Below are 20,433 nucleotides of genomic sequence, written 5' to 3'. Positions count from 1 at the left end.
TTTTGTGGTGAAGCAGCTCTAAGGCTGTTAGTATATTTGTGTGTGTGTGTGTGTGTGTGTGTGTAAAGTAAGAGGCCAGATATACTGCAATGCCTTGAGGCTTTTGGCTTTGGCTCTCGTCTGGAGTGATTCTGATTGATGTGATGCCCGTGATGTAATCATGAACCTTTCCTCTCCCAGCCGTGCAGAGGAATCACACATCAGGGATTTGGAAAATAAACAACGGCAAACATATCCACAAGAGAACCTTAGATACCATAGACCACACAATATCTCAGCGAAACAAATACATGCATTCCCCCACATTGAACACCGACATTAAACACAGCAGTTCTCACACTGAGCTGGCGTATGCACCGCATTAGACGTTTTGTTTGTTTTGCATAAAGTGAAGCATCGCTCTGTCTGTGCCTGAGAAATACAGTTTGCTGAACAGGAAGATTTTTTACCTGATGGCAGGTTAATTAACAAAAAATATTACACTTCCTCATGTGTATAGCTCAACAGATGGCTCGTGTATTGCTTCAGCCTTCCCAGTGGACATCTGGACACTCTTTCCAATGAATGAGAACACTTTATGGTGCTTTGCTTACACAGACACACATTCAACAGCCACAGTAGGTCTAATCTTTGTAGAGAAGTAATTGTCAGTGCCTACACATAGGTCTAAGGTCTCCATGCTCAGTGTTATGAGTCAGCTAGAGGGAGATAAAGCTCTTCAGCTTTGGACTGTGGAGCAGTGGAATTTCAGTACATTTGGGATGAGTTTCTGCAGAAGGCTCTTGTTGATGTTACTGCTGCAAGTGGAATGCAAACTAATATTCTTGATTTCAGAAGATCTATTGAATGAATAGTTTTCTATAAACTTCTGGAAATAGTTCAGTTGAATTTTGACTCTCGATTGACACCTTTAATGATAACTTACTGCTTTTTAATGTTTTACTGCGGTTTGTAGACGTGTAGAATTCTTTGTTTGGATTTCAGAGTGAAGGAACATTGTACAGAACTTACTCAGCAGCAGATATTCACCACACTCCAAGGATTTTTAGCCTCAAAGCATCCAATCATCTCTGCTTTTGCTGTCGCCCAACAGACTTTGGTAGTTCTAGTCCCAATGTAGCTTCTGTTGTAACGAGTAGCAGTGAAACATCATGAGTTTTATTTACTCTCAGGATACTCTCTCTCTCTCTCTCTCTCTCTCTCTCTCTCTCTCTCTGTCTCTCTCCTCTCTCCCCCGCTCTCTCTCTCTCTCTGTCTCTCTCCTTCTCTCCCCCCTCCCTCTCTCTCTCTCTCTCTCTCTATCTCTCTCTCTCACACACACACACACAGTAAAAGCATTCCAGCATACAACATCCAACTTAAAATTCACACTAATAATCCAGTCATCATTTTTCAGTGTAAAGAAAGTGATCAAAAACACATATCCACTTCTTCCATTCTTTGTGTGGCTTATATTCAATACTGAATGCAATGTTTCCTGATTCTCATAAACAGAGAGACCCCAAACAAATAACACATTCAGTAATGTTGAAGTCTGGGGCACTGGGGCATTTTTCTGAGAACACAGCTTTTTGTTTGATTTGCATATTCTCATTCTTGTCTACTGATATTTCTCAGAAACGCCCTCTTGGCTGCTCCACATATGTTCAGACCTACAGTGTTGGTTTGTCTTTTCACACTAGAAGGATGCACAGAAGTGCCCATAGAGATGATTAGATATGAAGCGAGGATGGAGCTTAATTTTCTTTCAAGATGAAAGCTTTAAGTACTGTTTATCTGATGGGGAAAGCTTTGATAGACTACCAGGCCTGTCCAAAAGGAGTCTTTCCAAAAGGAGTCCTATTTTTAATCTTTATATTCATTTTGAACTCCTTTTGGAAACTCCCTCATAATTAACTTATCTTCCGTTTGATTTTCTAATACTTTACTTAAGTGAATGATCTAATGTTCTATTCTTTGGAGTAGTACCTCCTGAAGATGAATACCTTTTACTTAATGACCATTTTGCCTGGATTTTAAATAAATGGAACTGAATAGGCTCTGAATATATTTTGCACATGTATTGTGCACAGTGTGTATATGTATGAGATGTATATGTATGGGATATATCATGCTTCCCTGTTTACCCACACCAGACACCTACACACACACACACACACACACACACAGTTAAATGTGTTTGTTTATTGGATACTATTCAGAACATGGTTTAAAGAAATTGTTGCTAGTTATTTGTTAGTGAGGCAAGTTACCAGTGCCAGCCTACCTGGAATCATTGGGCGAAAGGCTAGAATACACCCTGGAGGCGGTGCCAGTCCTTCACAGGGCAACACAGACACACACACACATTCACTCACACCTTTGAGTCGCCAATCCACCTACCAACGTGTGTTTTTGGACTGTGGGAGGAAACCGGAGCACCCGGAGGAAACCCACGCAGACACAGGGAGAACACACCACACTGTTGGCTAAATACAGTACTAGCCAAATGTTTGGACACACCCACTCAGAGAGGGTTTCTTTTGTTTAGGGCATTTTTCCAGTCAAAAATCTTCTCATTCAATGGTTTTTCTTTGTTTCTTATTATTTTCTCCATTGTAAATGAATGTGGAAGACATTAACACTATGAAGGAACACATATGGATTTATGTAGTAAACAAAAAAAGGGTTAAACAAACCAAAATATGTTTTATACTTTAGACTCTTCAAAATAGCCACATTTTGCTTTGAAAAGAGCTTTGCACACACTCTGCGTTCTCTCAATCAGCTGCATGAGGTCGTCACCAGGAATGGTGTTCTGTGAACAGCCGTGATCTCATCAAGAGTTAATTTGTAGAACTTCTCCCCACTTTAATGTGTTTGAGACCATAACTTGGGTTGTACAGAGGTAGGGGCTGGTACACGGTTCTATACGGCGAATAGCTTAATTCCACCAATTACTATTGAGAAGATGTATCCAGACTTTAGAGTAATGCCTTGTTTAAGTCTTGTGCAATCTGGACATGTGAAAGGGCAGACGTTGACATTTTAAATGTGGAGGAAGGATATTATTCTGTATTACAGAGCTCAGGATCTAATAGAGTCATACTGCCACTATTGCCAAAGTGAGTAGTGGCCTGTGGAGCTGGGTCAATTATGTTTCCTATGGTGGCCTGGAGGTCACAGCTGTAATTACACCCCTTGAAGACTGACAAAAGTTGCTTGATAAGTTTTAAAAAATGATTGTTGTGACCCTGAAACTCAGAGTAAAATCACAGTCTAAAGGGTTTCACTAATGCGGTTGGCAGCTCAGGATTTGGCAGAGATTGGTTGAATCTGTTCAGATCAGGCACTAAACCACACATAGAAGCACTGCTTAGTGAAGAGATATGTGCTATCTACCCCTCGTGGTGCGTGTTATGCTCATTTTTGTGAAAATCTCCTGAAAATCATAGGCTGTGTGAGTGAAGCATATCAGTCTAGAGATTTAGATGTCCCAAGGCGGGCGCTTGTGAGCAGCTGGGTGCTTCATGAAGCAAAGTTGCTTTATGTCCGCAATCTGCTGTGGGCAAAGTGGTCTGTCTCTGTCAGCAAGGAGAGAATCACTAACTGCTCTGTGTCTGCGGACCATATTCAAATGGCCTTTTCCTCTCTAGGCCATTTTTTAATGCTGATATAGAAAGGGTTAAGGCAATAGTTTGGCAAAAAAAATTATTTACAGGCTTTTTCCTCTTACTTTATAGTAGTGAGCCAACCAAGACATATTTAAAGTGCTTAGTTCAGTTGGAATTATGAGGCTAATGCACTTTTACTTTGGTTTACCTGATAATCCAGGTACATTTACTGATTTATAATTATTTTCTCTCTCTGAGTTTCTAATGTTTGTTTTGCGCTGATCTAAAGCTAGAATAATAATGAAACAAAGTAACTTAATTCCCACACACACACACACACACATATTCAGGCACAAACATTAAAATAATCAGCCTTTCCTACCCCTCAGCATTCTCAGACTCCTATATACCTGCCAGTCCTCGCCAGGTGTGTCTCATTGTTCACTGTGGGTGCAAATGACAAGAGAGCAGGCACCAATTGAGTGAAGACAGTCTTGTGGCCACAGCCCTTCCTCAGTCAGTGCTGCTCAGAGCAGAGTCAGCCTCCTCCCTGACTCATAGTCACGGTGTGGCACAGGCAGAAGCGTTGTCATTTTGAGTCTCATGAGGTGGAGTGGTTTTCCAGCCCTTCTCCTAAAGTTACATCCAGTGGTAGTTTCTGCAGTGCTGGACCTGGAGTATCAACAACATCCATCCATCCATCCATTATCTATAAGCGCTTATCCAATTCAGGGTCACGGTGGGTCCAGAGCCTACCAGGAATCATTGGGCACAAGGCCGGAATACACCCTGGAGGGGGCGCCAGTCCTTCACAGGGCAACACACACACACACACATTCACTCACACCTACGGACACTTTTTGAGTCGCCAATCCACCTACGCAGCCACGCAGACACAGGGAGAACACACCAACTCCTCACAGACAGTCACCCAGAGGAAACCCACGCAGACACAGGGAGAACACACTAACTCCTCACAGACAGTCACCCGGAGGAAACCCACGCAGACACAGGGAGAACACACCACACTCCTCACAGACAGTCACCCGGAGGAAACCCACACAGACACAGGGAGAACACACCACACTCCTCACAGACAGTCACCCGGAGGAAACCCACGCAGACACAGGGAGAACACACCACACTCCTCACAGACAGTCACCCGGAGGAAACCCACGCAGACACAGGGAGAACACACCACAATCCTCACAGACAGTCACCCAGAGGAAACCCACACAGACACAGGGAGAACACACCACACTCCTCACAGACAGTCACCCGGAACGGGAATCGAACCCATAAACTCCAGACTACCTGCTGCGCCATCGTGCCGCCCTGATTGTGAAGTTGTGTGGTAAAAACACTACCTACTGTTGGTTGGAAAATAAGATTAAGGACTAGGCTTCTTTAACTGCATTCATTTTGTACTGCAAGTAAATCAAAGAAGAAAATTCCAGACACTAAACATATCTTGTTTTTTTTTCTGAGCTCTTGCTTTAAGAATGTTTTGCATGACCTTTTTCTGTAAATGTGTTAGAAATGGAGTTGGGGTTGTCTCACACACATAGCCATTCCCGTTTTGAATCTCGAATGGTAGAAAACCATTACGTCTCCTCTGTACACCCTGGCACATACCCTGCTGGGAACAGGAGGAGGTGTGTAACTGTTTTCTTTGAGGCTGAGTACAAAGGCTCTCAGAGTTTGCATCGTCTAGCTGGCTGATATGCGCCGGTGTCATGGAGTCTGCTGTGTTCTGCTTTTGAGTTAAACATCGCTGTTAGCCATGAATCAGCTTCTCACCCAGTTTTTGTGTTCATAAAGGCTGTATAATTAGCTGTGAGGATTAAGATTTGACGAGATAGTAACAATGGCATGTTGGAATGGCACTAACGAGGGATGGAGCTAGAGAGATTAATCCTGTGTTTTGGCACTAATCTTTTCGTACGCCCGCCTGTCTGACCGCGTGCACAGCAAGGTCGAACAAGCGGACACACACACAATCTTGCCCGGCTAAAAATAGGGAGCTTATTAACCACACACACACACACACACACACACAATTTCAGATATCTACATGCACAGTCACTCGCTCACTCACTCAGTGACAAACACAAAAGACATAGGGATTTGGGGCTGGTGTGTTTTCTGCAGCTGTAAAGACATAATCCAGTCCATATTAATCTAACTGTATATCCAAATACAGAGGAAGGTCAGTGCTGCAGTAGTCCTACAGTCAACATTCATTTATAGATATGTAAGCAGCTGACCATGCATACATTACCATCATCAGCAGTTTGTGAGGTCATAAACAGGAATATTAACCACACAACCTTTTCTGTTTGAAAGATAACCATATCATAGATTTCAGACCAATTACAGATATTCAAAGTGGAAATGTTCAAAGCAGATTTTCATACGCCTCAATATGGGGATGTTAGATTAGATTAAATTACCTTTCATTAAATGATGGAAATGTGTTACTTCATCTAAATTAACTCAGTAATACCACACTGCAGTGAAGAGGCACTTTTATTTGAGTGCTGTTCACTTTGCACTTATTCCACTCACTCAGTTCTGCTTTTACAAGCACACACACAAACACAGTAATAGTGCATACGGTGTTTTGTGTGTTACAAATGTGTACCGTAGAATAATGGACATGCCCATTTATAGCATAACCACACATAACCACTGACAAAAATCATGCTTGGGTTGACATAATTATCCTGTGTCAAAAGGGTCTGTGTGGATACTTATCGTTAGGGTCATTCATTCATTGTCTGTAACCGCTTCAGGTTCAGGGTCGAGGTGGGTCCAGATCCTAGCTGCATTCATGGTCCACAAGGCAGTAACCCAAAGTGGACGGGGCATCCAGGAATACAGCCAGTCCATCACAGGGCATCACACACTCACACATTCACAGCTACACTCTTAAAACAAAGGTGCTACAAAAGGTACTTTGAGCGATGACATAGAAGAACCACTTTTGGTTTCTTTTAAAAACATTTTTGTTACTATGTTTAAGTGGTCAAACAACCTTGAGATTGAGTGATGGATTTGTAAACCTTTAAATAGTTATTTACACTTACACATCTCTTAAACAAACCCCAGGACTCTGTAGTCCTGCAAAATCTGTTGCATCACATTGTTGCCCTAATGAGATCCTGTGTCAGTTAAACCTGATATTGGCTCGACATTGCCAAGGTGTTATTTTCTTCATGATCAAGAGAGCGAATAATCTAGATGTATTAATATTATAATTAAATACATTTTTTTTTACAACAGTTTTGTTGTAAAAGGTAGTGTCGCAGTCACACAGCTCCAGGGACCTAGAGGTTGTGGGTTCGAGTCCCGCTCCGGGTGACTGTCTGTGAGGAGTGTGGTGTGTTCTCTCTGTGTCTGCGTGGGTTTCCTCTGGGTGACTGTCTGTGAGGAGTGTGGTGTGTTCTCCCTGTGTCTGCGTGGGTTTCCTCTGGGTGACTGTCTGTGAGGAGTTTGGTGTGTTCTCTCTGTGTCTGCGTGGGTTTCCTCCGGGTGACTGTCTGTGAGGAGTGTGGTGTGTTCTCCCTGTGTCTGCGTGGGTTTCCTCTGGGTGACTGTCTGTGAGGAGTTTGGTGTGTTCTCTCTGTGTCTGCATGGGTTTCCTCCGGGTGACTGTCTGTGAGGAGTTGGTGTGTTCTCCCTGTGTCTGTGTGGGTTTCCTCCGGGTGACTGTCTGTGAGGAGTGTGGTGTGTTCTCCCTGTGTCTGCGTGGGTTTCCTCTGGGTGACTGTCTGTGAGGAGTTTGGTGTGTTCTCTCTGTGTCTGCATGGGTTTCCTCCGGGTGACTGTCTGTGAGGAGTTGGTGTGTTCTCCCTGTGTCCGCGTGGGTTTCCTCTGGGTGCTCCGGTTTCCTCCCACAGTCCAAAAACACACGTTGGTAGGTGGATTGGCGACTCAAAAGTGTCCGTAGGTGTGAGTGAGTGTGTGAGTGAATGTGTGAGTGTGTGTGTTGCCCTGTGAAGGACTGGCGCCCCCTCCAGGGTATATTCCTGCCTTGCGCCCAGTGATTCCAGGTAGGCTCTGGACCCACTGCGACCCTGAACTGGATAAGCGGTTACAGATAATGAATGAATGAATGAATGAATGAATGGTCAAAAAAACCACCAGGGTCACTGATTTAAAGTGGTACCACCTTCTTAATATTTAAAAAGAATAGAAAGACCTGTACTGAACTAATCCCTCTGCAGTGTTTTGCACTAACTGCTTCAGAAATCACTTGCTGTAAAAGTTCATTTCTTTCGATCCCTCCTCAGAGGATCAGCAGACGATAATAATTAAAGAAATAAATATAATCTTGCTTGAAAATTGTGAGGACTTTGGTGTGTTCTCCTAGTGTATCCCACAGTCGAAAAACACACGTTGGTAGGTGGACTGGTGACTCAAAAGTGTCCTTAGGTGTGAGTGTGTGTACCTAGCCACTGGAATGCATCGTGTTTGTAGTGCCAGTCCCAAAGCCAGGATAAACAGGGAGGGTTGCGTCAGGAAGGGCATCTGGCTTAAAAACTGTGCCAGATCGACGTGTGGATTGCACTGTTGAGCAACCTAAAGAAGAAGAAGAATCTTGTTAGAATCCTTATTATTTCTTTCTTGTTTTTGAAGATTTCTGCATCCATTTTTATCTCTGTGAGGGAAAAGCATGCCCAGTAAAATGCAATCATATGATTGACTCAAACAAACTAAACATCACTTTTGAACTCTTTTGAATATCATTTGTATTATTTATGTTTTGTTTCACTGTCATGCTACAAGTTCAACAAACATGTGGGTGTTTTAACAGATTCCAGGGTTTTTGTGTTCAGAATTTATTCCGCTTCTTCTGTTAGTAGTCATCATCAATAAAGAGAATGCCTTCCATTATCAGTCATGCTTATCCATTCCTCCATAAGTCTTTCCTTAATTTTCATCTCATATGTGCATTAGACTGCATCCCAGACAGTGTATTAGTAATATCACAGTACGTTCTTGATGGTATGTGCTTACAAGTTGATTTTGATATAACTTGACTATAAACTACTTGTGGGTTTTTTGTTAAGGTTTTTCTCTGACAACAGCCAACATATTGAATCAGCTTATAACAATATAATTCAATACGCTTTCCCTAAAAATCTAGAGCTGTGTGTAAAAGAGATTTCACTCAGTGTGAAATTACATACTCTAGGTAAACAGCCACTCTACATATGGAAGAGTATTACTTTAAAAATACAGTTACATGGAAACCATATTCGTTAATCTTCTTATGTGCAAAGATTGAGTTTCAAGCATGAAAAATGTTTATTCAGTGTGTGCACACTGTGTGCTTCAGCTCAGGTCTGATTCTGGTTACTGTGAGGTGGAAGTGGAACGATTATTTGTGCAAAATATGTAGAATTTGAAAAGACAATCTGAGCAGAATAAAGTAACATTCCATGGTCACTGGGCTGTATCTAAGTGTTAAGGTTTATTTACCCTGATCTTGTAATCTCTATATAGCAACGTATAAAACTGAAAATGAGTCTCTCTCTCTCTCTCTCTCTCTCTCTCTCTCTCTCTCTCTCTCTCTCTCTCTCTCTCTCTCTCTCTCCCTTTAACTCTCTCTCTCTCTCTCTTTCTCTCTCTCTCTCTCCCTTTAACTCTCTCTCTTTCTCTCTCTCTCTCTCTCTCTCTCTCTCTCTCTTTTTCTCTCTCTCTCTTTCTCTCTCTCTCTCTCTCTTCTCTCTCTCTCTCCCTCTCTTTCTCTCTTTAACTCTCTCTCTCTCTCTCAGCTTTACTGCTGAGTGTGTATTTATGGCCTTTTCTAATTCTCCAAGAAACATACAGATGCATACAAAGAGAGGAAGCACATCTGGAAGATGTAGTACATCACTGACAGAAAATCAAACTAGGGGGAGAAAGAGAGTCTGCATATATATAATGTCGTATGGTGTGCTCTGATTGTGTGTGTGCATGTGTGTGTGTGTGTTTATGTGTGTTTAAGCGCATGCGGGTGTGATTGACATTGGTCTAACTTTGATTATAGCTCACTCGTTTATTGTAAATTTTAATTGAGTCCTGTCTGAAATCTGTAAAGCGTAGGGGTGTGTGTGTGTGTGTGTGTGTGTGTGGTTGTGCAAGGATAGCACAGGGTGCACCCATTGCTGCTCATAACTCACATTATAAGTGAACCTCCATCAGCTTTTCAGCTGAGCAGGAAATGGAGGAAGGAGAAGAAAGAGCAGCACGCATGACAGCATTTAGCCATTTACAGTCAATGTGTGATAGGGCAAGGACACACTCTCCTCTTTACACACATTTATTTAGCCCCCCTGCCCACCCCAACACACACACACACAGACACACACACACACACACGTACAGTTCTTGCTTTTTAGGCAGTCAGCGATGCAGGATGAGGTCAGAGGATGTTGGAGTGTGAGAACCACTGAAAATGCTCTGGCTATTGTGAAGGATATGTTTTTATGTAGGTGCTGTATTTTTCTCATTGGTTATTTTCACAAAGGAGGCTTCAATCTTTTGTTGCGTTTTACCAACTCATAGCTACACTTATGAAAAACAAGTATGAAAGGACAAGAAGAAAGCATATCTTTCTCTCTTTTCAAAGTCTTCATCTAACCAGTCTAGTATGCACTGGGCCAAGGTCAGGAAGCTGTAGCTTCAGACAAAACACAGAAAACAGGAACACTTTTCCAAAGACACACACACACAGTTACTTCAAAAGCATTCTTCTCAAAATCTCACTTGCTCAAGATTTCAAAAATATACTTCATATTAAATGGAATGATTACTTATGAAAAGGCGTACAAACTTGTTTAAATAAAAATTGGCACAAAATATATTACAAATTATTATAAAGTGTTAATATTATCCTGACTTCTGCCTTTTCAATTTTACAGTATGCAAAAGAGCCCTTTAAAAACTGCGCTATGTGAGTGTAAACATCAAATTAGATTTGCAGTTAATCACAAAAAATGAGAGTAATGCTGCTCAGCTCAAAGAGACTCTTCGACACAAACTGTAAAAGCACATCAGAGTAGTTCAAAAAGATCACTCACATTCGTATAAGATCAATCACAAATAATATTTTAAATTCACTAAATTCACTAAGAAGCAAATTCCATAATAATCAAGTCAGGGAGTTTTTTGTGAATGTATTAATTTTTTTTTTTACTTTGACCAAACAATATCTACCTCCTATTAAATATATTTTATTGGCTCAATGAATTAAGATTGATATATAATCGCATCCATGTTGTCAAATGGCTGTGTGCAGTCGTGGCCTAATGGTTAGAGAAGAGTGCTGTGGACTGAAAGGTCAATGATTCGACTCCTGTGACCGACAGGAAAATTGGGGGTGGTGGGAGTGAAAGAACAGCACTGTCCTCCTCCATCAATCCACAGCTTGAGCAGGGCCCCTCAGCCGTGGATTGCTGCCTACCGCTCTGGGTGTGTGTTCACAGCCTCTAGTGTGTGTGTGTGTCTTCCACTGATAGGTTAAATGTGGAAGACACATTTTGTTGTACAATTACAAATAATTTCTCATTCCATTTAATTTCAAACATATTCAATTCACACAACTGCTGTAATTTCTTAATAAATATTTAAAGTAAACTGATACTGTTTTCGTGAAAAATGTTGTAGTGTTAAAATGTCTGTTAAGTTTTTTTTTTTTTCTGAAGCATTTGTAAGAAGCAGACTTGGCGGATGAGATGAGGGAACGTGGGTGGCAGGCACATGTAAGACTGGTGGAGATAAGTCGGCCACATCGGCATCAGGGGCTGGAAATTATGGGCAGCTGTGTAGGACTTATCAGAAATAGCTGAAAGGCCTAGTCAGTGGTTGTGGATATGGAAAGTGCAGGCTAGTTGGAGAAATACACTGTAGAGGTGCTGTTATGGTTGTTGGTGATGTAGCACATAAAGATCACATGGAATTGGTGGCACTAAGCATGCATTAACGGTGCCAGTGGGGCTAGGTACAGTCTTAGTCACCAGGGAGGCCAGTGTGCATTTATGATTGTTGATGGTTAAGGGAATTGTAAGGCTGTAAAGTTAGCTTAAAAGGAGCAGACCCATCCCTGCTGAACACTGTTGATCCTTTCAGAGGTGTTGTGGGCTTAATTCAGCGAAACACTGGTGAGGAGAGGAGCCTACCTGATGACCCCTGGGAAGAGCTAATGATGCAGTGGGTGGTTTGGGTACTCATCGACTGAGCTCCTTTAGTACCTTAGTAGTTAAGGGTGGCTGGTTGCTGATGGGATCATAAACAGCCATGATCAACCTTAGTGGTCAGTTACAGGATTTGAACAAATTGTGATAAGAGAAATTTGGTGGCTGCTGGTAGGAAGAGGGTGATGTGGGCACTATGTAAAGCTCTAATGGATTGGCATATGGTATTTTAATTATCTTATCCTGCGTATGAATCAAATTATAATACAATACAGTTTACTGTGAATACAATTCACAATAAATATTGAAAGTAACATACTGTTTTCGTAAAGGCTCAGTCAATGCACTGAATGAAGGCAGAGGTGTAGATTAAGGCATAGGGGTATTTTTTTATAAAGAAATCTTGTGAACAGGGATTAGTTTGTTCAGAATCTAAATATATACATTGTTCAGTGTTACAATTCTTGAAAGAGTGTAGTTATCAGAGCTGGATTCCTATACGGCACTGAATTTTACACCTACATTAATTTTAACAGTTTATTCATAAAGTAAAACTGTGGTAAAATAAGGTTTGTTTAAAGCAAGGAGCACACCACATGTTCATAGTGTATAAGCCTGAAGATTTGGCCGTGTATTAACAGCTATCTCAGTCCTGCATTCAGACAGAACACAGATGTATTTGGTAAGAGATCTAGGCTGTAGATCAGAGACTGAAACACACAGGTGTATGTGTATGTGTGTGTGTGTGTGTGTGTGTGTGTGTGTGTGAGTGAGAGAGAGAGAGAGAGAGAGAGAGAGAGAGAGAGAGAGAGAGAGAGACTATGTTTCTCTGCATGTGCTATATGGCGCATAAACTCCTGGCAGTGTTAATCCAATACATTTCCTGCTTTTTATTCCTTACAGTTTATTAAATAATACACAGTCACTCTGTGAGTCTCTCTGTGTTGAATTATAAGACAAAGGCAATCTGATGAATAATAGAAAGATGGAGTGTAGTAACATGCTGAGGCACGTGGAGCACAAAGAAAACACACATGCAGAGACACACTCAAACATGGCCCTGCTTCACGTTCTTTAGCACTTTGCTTATATCATTTCACTGAGGAAATTTTGAGCCAGAGGTCCTTTGTCTGCTTTTTGTGCACTTCACATAGTGTTTGCATATGTTTGTTGCTATGTGTTCTGGCTTGTAGGAAAAAAATAAAGCAGCTCTAAACTTAAAAATGAAGCAAAAAAGGAAATGCCAAATTGTTTCTGCTTACTGAGGTTAAGAGGGTTATGCTTAAGTTCAAATTGTTATGAATACTAAACTACCCATTTGAGCGTCTGTTACAGCATCTCTATGGACATCCTCATTGAGGATTTTATTTAGGCCATTCCAGGCTATTAATTTGATTTCTGTTGCGCCATTCAGAGAAGGACTTACTCTACTGCTTTGGATCATTATCATGCTGCACAGCCTAGTTCAGCTGAATTATCTTTCAGGACTTTCTAGTACAGTGCTGGGTTTTTTGTTTCCATCAGTTACATCCTGACACCATCACAGGACCACCACCATGTTTAACCCCCTGGAGTCTGAGGGGTTTTCAGACACTCTGGTGTAGTCTGACATGCCTTGATTGTTTTACAAATTGTACGCATCTGAAATTATTTTTTCTCAAAGTGTTACACATGCATTTTTCAGAACTATCTCTGCAACAACAATGTTGAATCAGTAAGAGTGTCATACATCTATATTTTGATTAAATTTACTCTAAACTTAGACTTTCCAAAAACCTGTTTTCAGAAGTGCTGATATACTGTGAAAAAACACCTTCTAAACATTTCTCACCGGGACCTTTGAGGTCAAAACTTTGTGAACACGGGTCTTGGCAACACACTGCTGATTCTACTTTTCATAAATTGTATGTAATTTTATACTTAGGACATAACAAATGTGAGGTGACACTCTGTTTTTCTCAGTCACTGGCTCCTACGTTGCATATGTATGAAGATAGGTGCGAAAACCGAGGTGCGAGGTCCCCACCCCACTGCCTAATGAATGGCCCATTAGCTGTCACTGCCACAGCTGTCAAAAGAGAAGAGACCAGAGGCAGAGTTTATCACAGTTTATTTCAAAAAAAGAGAACTAAACAAGCAATAAAAACAAAAAAATAAATAACTGGCATGAATTAAAATAAATGGAAAATGTGTTCACATGTAAACATAGTGATAATATACTAAAGATAGTCATACTGTATATCCTTGTGTGTGTATATATGTATGAGTCAGTTCAACAAAAGATGCCAGTCTCTAAAACAGTTTCTGTCTGGCTGCATGCAAAGGTAGACATCACACTGTTCACATTTCCATGGGGTTTTTGCATACCACACAGCTGTTCAACAAGCTCTTCCATGAATGCCTTGTGGGTCAGGCTGTCCTGTTGCATAAGTTGTTGTGGAGAATGTAGGCATTGGTAGCAGCAATGTCCAAGAAGTGAAGAAACAGTTTTCTGTACCACTTCAAAGTTTTGTGCTGAGTTGTGTAATGCAAAATGCTAAACTTGCAGAGCAGATGTGGAAGGACCATGTGTTTACACGTTGGTGGTTGCAGACTTGGTTGACGCCGTCGTCTTTGCTTGGAGGTGGAGTATTTTCCACATTTCTGAAAGAAAAATAATAAGAAATGTGAGCTTCTGAGCAGTTACAAAGATTAGCTATTCATGCCAACAGTCACTACAACTAATAATTACTTGTATTTCAAATACAGTACTTGTATATGACCTATGTATAGCAGTACATAGCATAACAAGCTACATAGGATGACACTATTACATTCACACAGGCCATTTACACATGACATTACCACACTAGGCTAAACATTTACAGCCATAAGCCACACTTATGGTACTGGAGCCTCGCATGCTAATGTTAGCACTCTCAGCATGCACTCAGATTAGCAACAGGCTACACTTGAATGTCCCGTTTACACAACAGCAGGTTTTTTTTACATTAATTTATGCTTTCATATACAAAGGAATACTTATTTAATTTATTCTTTATTTTAATTTATCCGGAATTCGCGGAGTGTACACAGTGAGCGCGAAGCGTGGGTTTGTTTCATTTGAAAAGAAATATTTCACTTACCCTTCACAAAAATCCTCCTTCGGATCAATCCGCATCTCAAAATAAATCTTTCTTCGTCACTGTCCTCCCCGCTTTCGTCAGATGAGCTGAAATCCTCTTCATTTTCCAGAACAAAGCTCTCCTCCGCAGCTCCCGTGAGTGCGACATGACGAAGCTCCACGTAAACAATTCCGCGACATGTGCTCTGTATTTGGGCGTTTTCATGCAAATTATCAGCCAATGATCCTCCACTAGCAGCTGCCGAATTACCATAGTGTCAACATATGAATGGCAGAACGCGTCTATGGGCGGAACAAAAAAGCTTGTGCCTCAAAAATGTGCCGGTTGTTGTTTACGCTTCTCTCACAAGAATATAAATATATATATCGTTTCATCCTATATATAGTTGGAAAGTAGACCCTTCAAGGTTTCCGAGGTATGTTGTATTTTTTTTCTAGGATAAAATCTCGCAGAGTTATATACGTGTTTATGTGGAATTTCAATTTTATCCCGCCGGCGGCATAGCCGACCTCAGAGGGCTTTGGGTATGATGTTTTTTCTTTGTGAGAAACTGTGATAGCTTAATGCCATAACAGAATCTTTGCCTCCAAATATTCCTCTTTTCACTCACCACTCCACAGGTAAGGATTCCAAAAGGCTTGAGGGTTTTTGACACACTTGAGTTAACTGTTGTGTTCCTCTTGATTAGCAGTAGTTTCATCCTGCCACTCTCCCATATATACACTTTTCTAATGTTGAAATTATGAATGCTCACTTTTTCTGTGAGTTAGATATTCATCTGGATTCTTTTGTGACTTCCTGGATGAGTGGTCATGTGACATTCCTTTATATGCTGATCACTTCTTGTAAGGTTGACTAGTACTTATGTTTTCTCCATTTGTCCGTACTACAGTTCTCTGGGTAGTTTTCTGAAGTGGTTAACTGAAGTGCTGAACACTTTTTTCCCTTTCCAGAGTGCTAATATTTCTATATGTTATTGCTATCTCTTCAGGAATTGCTTTTGGTCACAGGGTAATGTGTTGTTTGCTCGAAAATGATTCTGAAATAACATTTATATTCAATGTGACTGACAGTAATCAAGTCCAATTATTTTTTTCAAGGCCAATTTTAGCTTAATAAAGGAATGTCAGTGTAAAAACATGACATAAAAACTTGTTTATTCATTTATTTTTAATTATAAAATTGTGTTAATGATTATGAAAAGTGTAAAAATAACAGCACTGGAAGTGACCATGTGTGGTGTGATATAAAAAAGGCACGCATGTTGCACTGTGATTACTCTGCAAGAGATAACTCTCTCTCTCTCTCTCTCTCTCTCTCTCTCTCTCTCTCTCTCTCTCTCTCTCTCTCTCTCTCTCTCTCTCTCTCTCTCTCTCTCTCTCTCTCTCTCTCTGGTCTCTGTCTGTCTGTCTATAGGATCTGGGTGGGGTGAGCCCTCCACAGAGGAACTGGAAGGGGATTGCCATCGCTCTGCTAGTCATTCTGTTGGTCTGTTCACTCATTACCATGTCGGTCATCCTCCTCACGCCAGGTACACATAACACATTTTTATGCTTTATATCAATCAGTGACTGTTGCAAGTCTACCTCTTAACAAGAGAGAAAATTATTTGTATTTTGAATCTTGCTGTGTCAATGATAATATAAACTCCATTTGAGGCGTGAAACAGTCAGACCCGCTAAACAATCATGAACAAATAAAGCAGTAGAAACCAGTAAGCATGCATTTAAAGGGAACGTCTGTGATTGTGGGGAACTGCAGTTCTCTCTGGTTTGTTTACATTCAGAAGCTTTGTGTCTTTTAAGATGGAACGGTATGTTTGAGGAAAAACCACTCTTGTTTGTGCATGGCTGAAGTTTTACTTCTCTCTAAGTTTTATGCACTGTTTGATGTACCACAGAAACTCATCTGTAAGTGGAGTTGTTTAGTTTTGTAGCACTGTTGGTCTCTTTATTTAGACTTAGCAATAGAGCAAGATCCTCATCTTTGCTTTTAAAGAGTTCTCTCTGTTGTGGAGTTCTCTCTGGAGTTCTAAATCTCCAGATGCCTTTTCACTGTCAAACCACAAATATAAAGTTTGTCTAAGGTAAAACCTTTTCCTGTTTGCATGGAGTCAGCAGCCTTGAATTTTTCAACCAAATCACTTTTGTGTATTCTTTAACTCAGTCTTTAAAGAATGCCTCATAAATGTGTGCTTGTTCTTGAACTGTGTTGCGTGTGTGTCTTTGTGTGTGTGTGTGTGTGTGTGTGTGTGTGTGTGTCTTTGTGTGTGTGTGTGTGTGTGTGTGTGTGTGTGTGTGTGTGTGTGTGTGTGTGTGTGTGAGAGAATGTGTTTCTTTTGTGTTCAGTCCAGGGTCGACCTCTGCAGACACTGATAGACATGACCTTGAGAAAAGGTCTATGTCTCATTTCTGATGGCTTTGTAATGTGTGTTTGTATGTGTGTGTGTGTGTTGACAGCGGACACTCTGGCTGGCAGTGACACTAAACTGACAGTGGACGATCTGTTTGGTCCTGATTTTTACATACACGATCCTGAGGCTCGTTGGATCAACGGTAAGACAATCTGCAGGATGTTTTTTTCTTGTTTTTTCTATCATTCTAAATAGTTTCTCTGTCACATTCTGTTGCTCTCAGTCTCTCCCTCTGTGTTTATCTATCTTTCCCTTTCTGTCTTTTTCTCATACACACACTCTGTAAATACGAGATGCACACATTCTTAAGTAATGACAATCTGGCTCCTTGTTGTGTCAGTGAACACATGTAATCTCCCTCTCTCATGAAAGAGCTGTGTGACAGGGCTGAGTGACTGACAGCACGGTGGCCTGATCAACCACATGCTTTATTCATGCTGGTGTCAGTGTCTGGAGGATGGACACTTTCTTAGGCTTGGCTTAAACCCATGACCGTTTCTATGTTCTGAAAAAAGCTGAGGCTTTAACCTGCACTGAAAGAGCTAGATTATGAAAAATGCAGTTCATTTCATAGCTGAGGTTTGGAGGTTCACAGATGCCTTAAAATGTTGTAAAGGCCAACAGAAAAAAAAAGATCAAATGAAAAATGTGCTACTGCTTAGCAAGTTCTTTCCTTGGTTAGGCCTTGGTTAGGGTGCTGTTTGATTTTGTCATCAGGCATCTCTCCAAATGGAAGATTGTATAGCACATGATGTCTTCAATATGAATCATCTATGATCGCTCTTGTAATGTGCATAGCAATGTCAACACAATAACAGGTTGTAAGAAACACTTGTCATGTAGTATATGCAGTATCATGATTCTGATGCTTTGATTACTGCGTCTTTTCTGTTTGCGTTATACTGAGAACTTCATGAGCTGAAATGTCCACATGACAATAAAAGTAAAAATATAACATATATAATATAGCATAAGAGTTGAGTCAGTGCTCATTTTCATTTTGCTCTAAAGCCAGTCACAATTTACATTTGATGTAACATAATTTACTTGTGTATTAAAAGAATACAATGAAAGTATTAGCTACATGCTGCTGAGTGTAATTCATGTTTACAACCCATATATCGCTCATAATATACACTAGACCGTGCTATTACAATTAAAAAGTGTAACTTTAGGGGTACTCTAGCTGTTATACCCACAGCAACCAACAGAAAAGCACTTATTACCAGAATCAATGTCCAACGCTAAAAAGTGAGCTAATCTGGCTAAAGTTAGCAGGCTCTACCGCTCGCCCTCATTCATCAGTAACTCTTAAACATGTGATTATAACCCTGTCCTCAACAAAGCTTGGGTTCCACCGACACAAAGTGTATTTCTTGCCATTTCACCCCAACAGCAACACACAGAAAAGCACATATTACCAGAATCGATGTCTAACGTGAAAAAGTGAGCTAATCTAGCTAACGTTAGCAGCTGCAAACCCTGGCTCACTGCTCAGTAACTTTCAAAAACCTGATTATAACATTTTATCACAAAAATCTTTAACTAACACAGCAACACATGAAAAAAGGCAACAAATACTTAATGCTCAGTCTACTGTGTAAATTTAGTCATCATTTAAGGCTGCTCTCTCTCTCTCTCTCTCTCTCTCTCTGTCTCTCTCTCTCTCTCTCTCTCTCTCTCTCTCTCTCTCTCTCTCTCTCTTAATCCTCCTTGCTCACTCTACCATAATGTCCTTACTGGGAATACTGAGCTAGATTCTTCTTGTAGCTAGGTAACAACCCGTGAGATTTATGCCGTAAAGTGTTACGCATTTCTCACGAGGATCCTCCGCCCCGTGATTCAGAAGTTGCTTAGTCCAGTAAAGCAGCAGAGGACTCAACAGAGCAGCCACAAGGGGCTCTACTCTTCCTATTACAGCTTTGTGGAACATCACAATCATTTAGAAGCAGTAATTTTAAGGTGGAAATACTACGTAGTGTTTTTTTAAAGAGTGAATAATCAGTTAAAGAGCAAATAATACTGTTTATATTTTGAGTTTAGATACACACTTTATACAAGTACTATAAATGAGTTAGTGTGTTCTGAGTGTACACTGAGCCAGAAATCTAAATCTTAATCAGCTTTAAATACGAATGCATCCCTAGTTCTGAGCTCTTTCATGTCATTTTGAGGGTGTGTGATGTCTGAGACAGAGGCATTGTTGTTTCTTTTTGTTTGTCTAGGGGTATGTTTGTGTGTGCTGGATTATGCCCTGCCATGCTGTGTTGTGCATATTTTAAATATGTTTATGCACATTAACTTCAAAGGCCATGCCTGAGTCAGGAAAGAGGCAGTTGTTGTGTGTGTTTGCCTTGTTTACCTCATCAGAAAAAAGATGGATGAGGCAGAGCTGGATGAGGCAGAGCTGTCCATCAATATCTCCAGGCTTAATGGCCTTCAGAGTAGTCCATACACTGCACTCAATAAAGAACTCCTTCACAGTTACACACACACAGTACAACACTACACTTCAGACGTGGGTTTATTCATTGTGTAAAGATGTTCACAGAATCAGAAACCCTGAGTTATAGTTCAATGGACACCCAAGAAGCACACACTGTTCATTGAGAGTGTGACCGTGAAGCTTAATACGTACAAAGAGGCCAGATGTAGCATATGCAATAAATACATCGAGACTGGAAACTTTTCAAAACGACTGAAATGTTTTCAGTACTGTGTAAATCTGCCAGAGAAACCCACATCCTGGACCCTTCTATTGGCAAACATGCTGCTGGGTCACTTACAAAAGCTGCGCTCGCTGTTTTTATGTTTACACGTGTTAATGCCTGTGTGGGTCAGCTTACTTTTCACGAAACAACAGAGTAAAAACATGAGATGTTTTACAGTACACTTCATAGCATTGCTGTCAAAATCAAACACTGTAGAGGAGAGCAGTGCATGAACTAACGCAGGGTAACATGTAACACGGAATTTATCAAAGTTAAACCAGTAGAGATGCTTGTTTCATTCATGAAAATAAAGACCTGTGTGTGAATTACAAATCATGACTGGGTTGTTGGTTCTGTGCATACTGAAGCTGATTAGGGGGTGATAGCATTTTTTGTTGTTGTATACCA

At 40.8% G+C, this 20,433-nt stretch overlaps 1 protein-coding gene across 2 annotated transcripts in view; it reads left to right on the top strand.

Annotated features, from left to right (window-relative positions):
• LOC136710593 (inactive dipeptidyl peptidase 10-like) overlaps positions 1 to 20,433 on the top strand; it is a 111,592-nt gene that overhangs the window by 51,915 nt on the left and 39,244 nt on the right. For both annotated transcript variants that reach the window (XM_066686248.1, XM_066686250.1), the window contains exons 2-3: positions 16,318 to 16,432; positions 17,361 to 17,456. In XM_066686248.1, the coding sequence (XP_066542345.1) occupies positions 16,318 to 16,432; positions 17,361 to 17,456 (211 nt within the window). The remainder of the gene's footprint in view (positions 1 to 16,317; positions 16,433 to 17,360; positions 17,457 to 20,433) is intronic.

Source organism: Hoplias malabaricus, chromosome 12 (assembly GCF_029633855.1).
Source record: "Hoplias malabaricus isolate fHopMal1 chromosome 12, fHopMal1.hap1, whole genome shotgun sequence".
NCBI lineage: Eukaryota > Metazoa > Chordata > Actinopteri > Characiformes > Erythrinidae > Hoplias > Hoplias malabaricus.
This window is presented reverse-complemented; position numbering and strand designations above follow the sequence as displayed.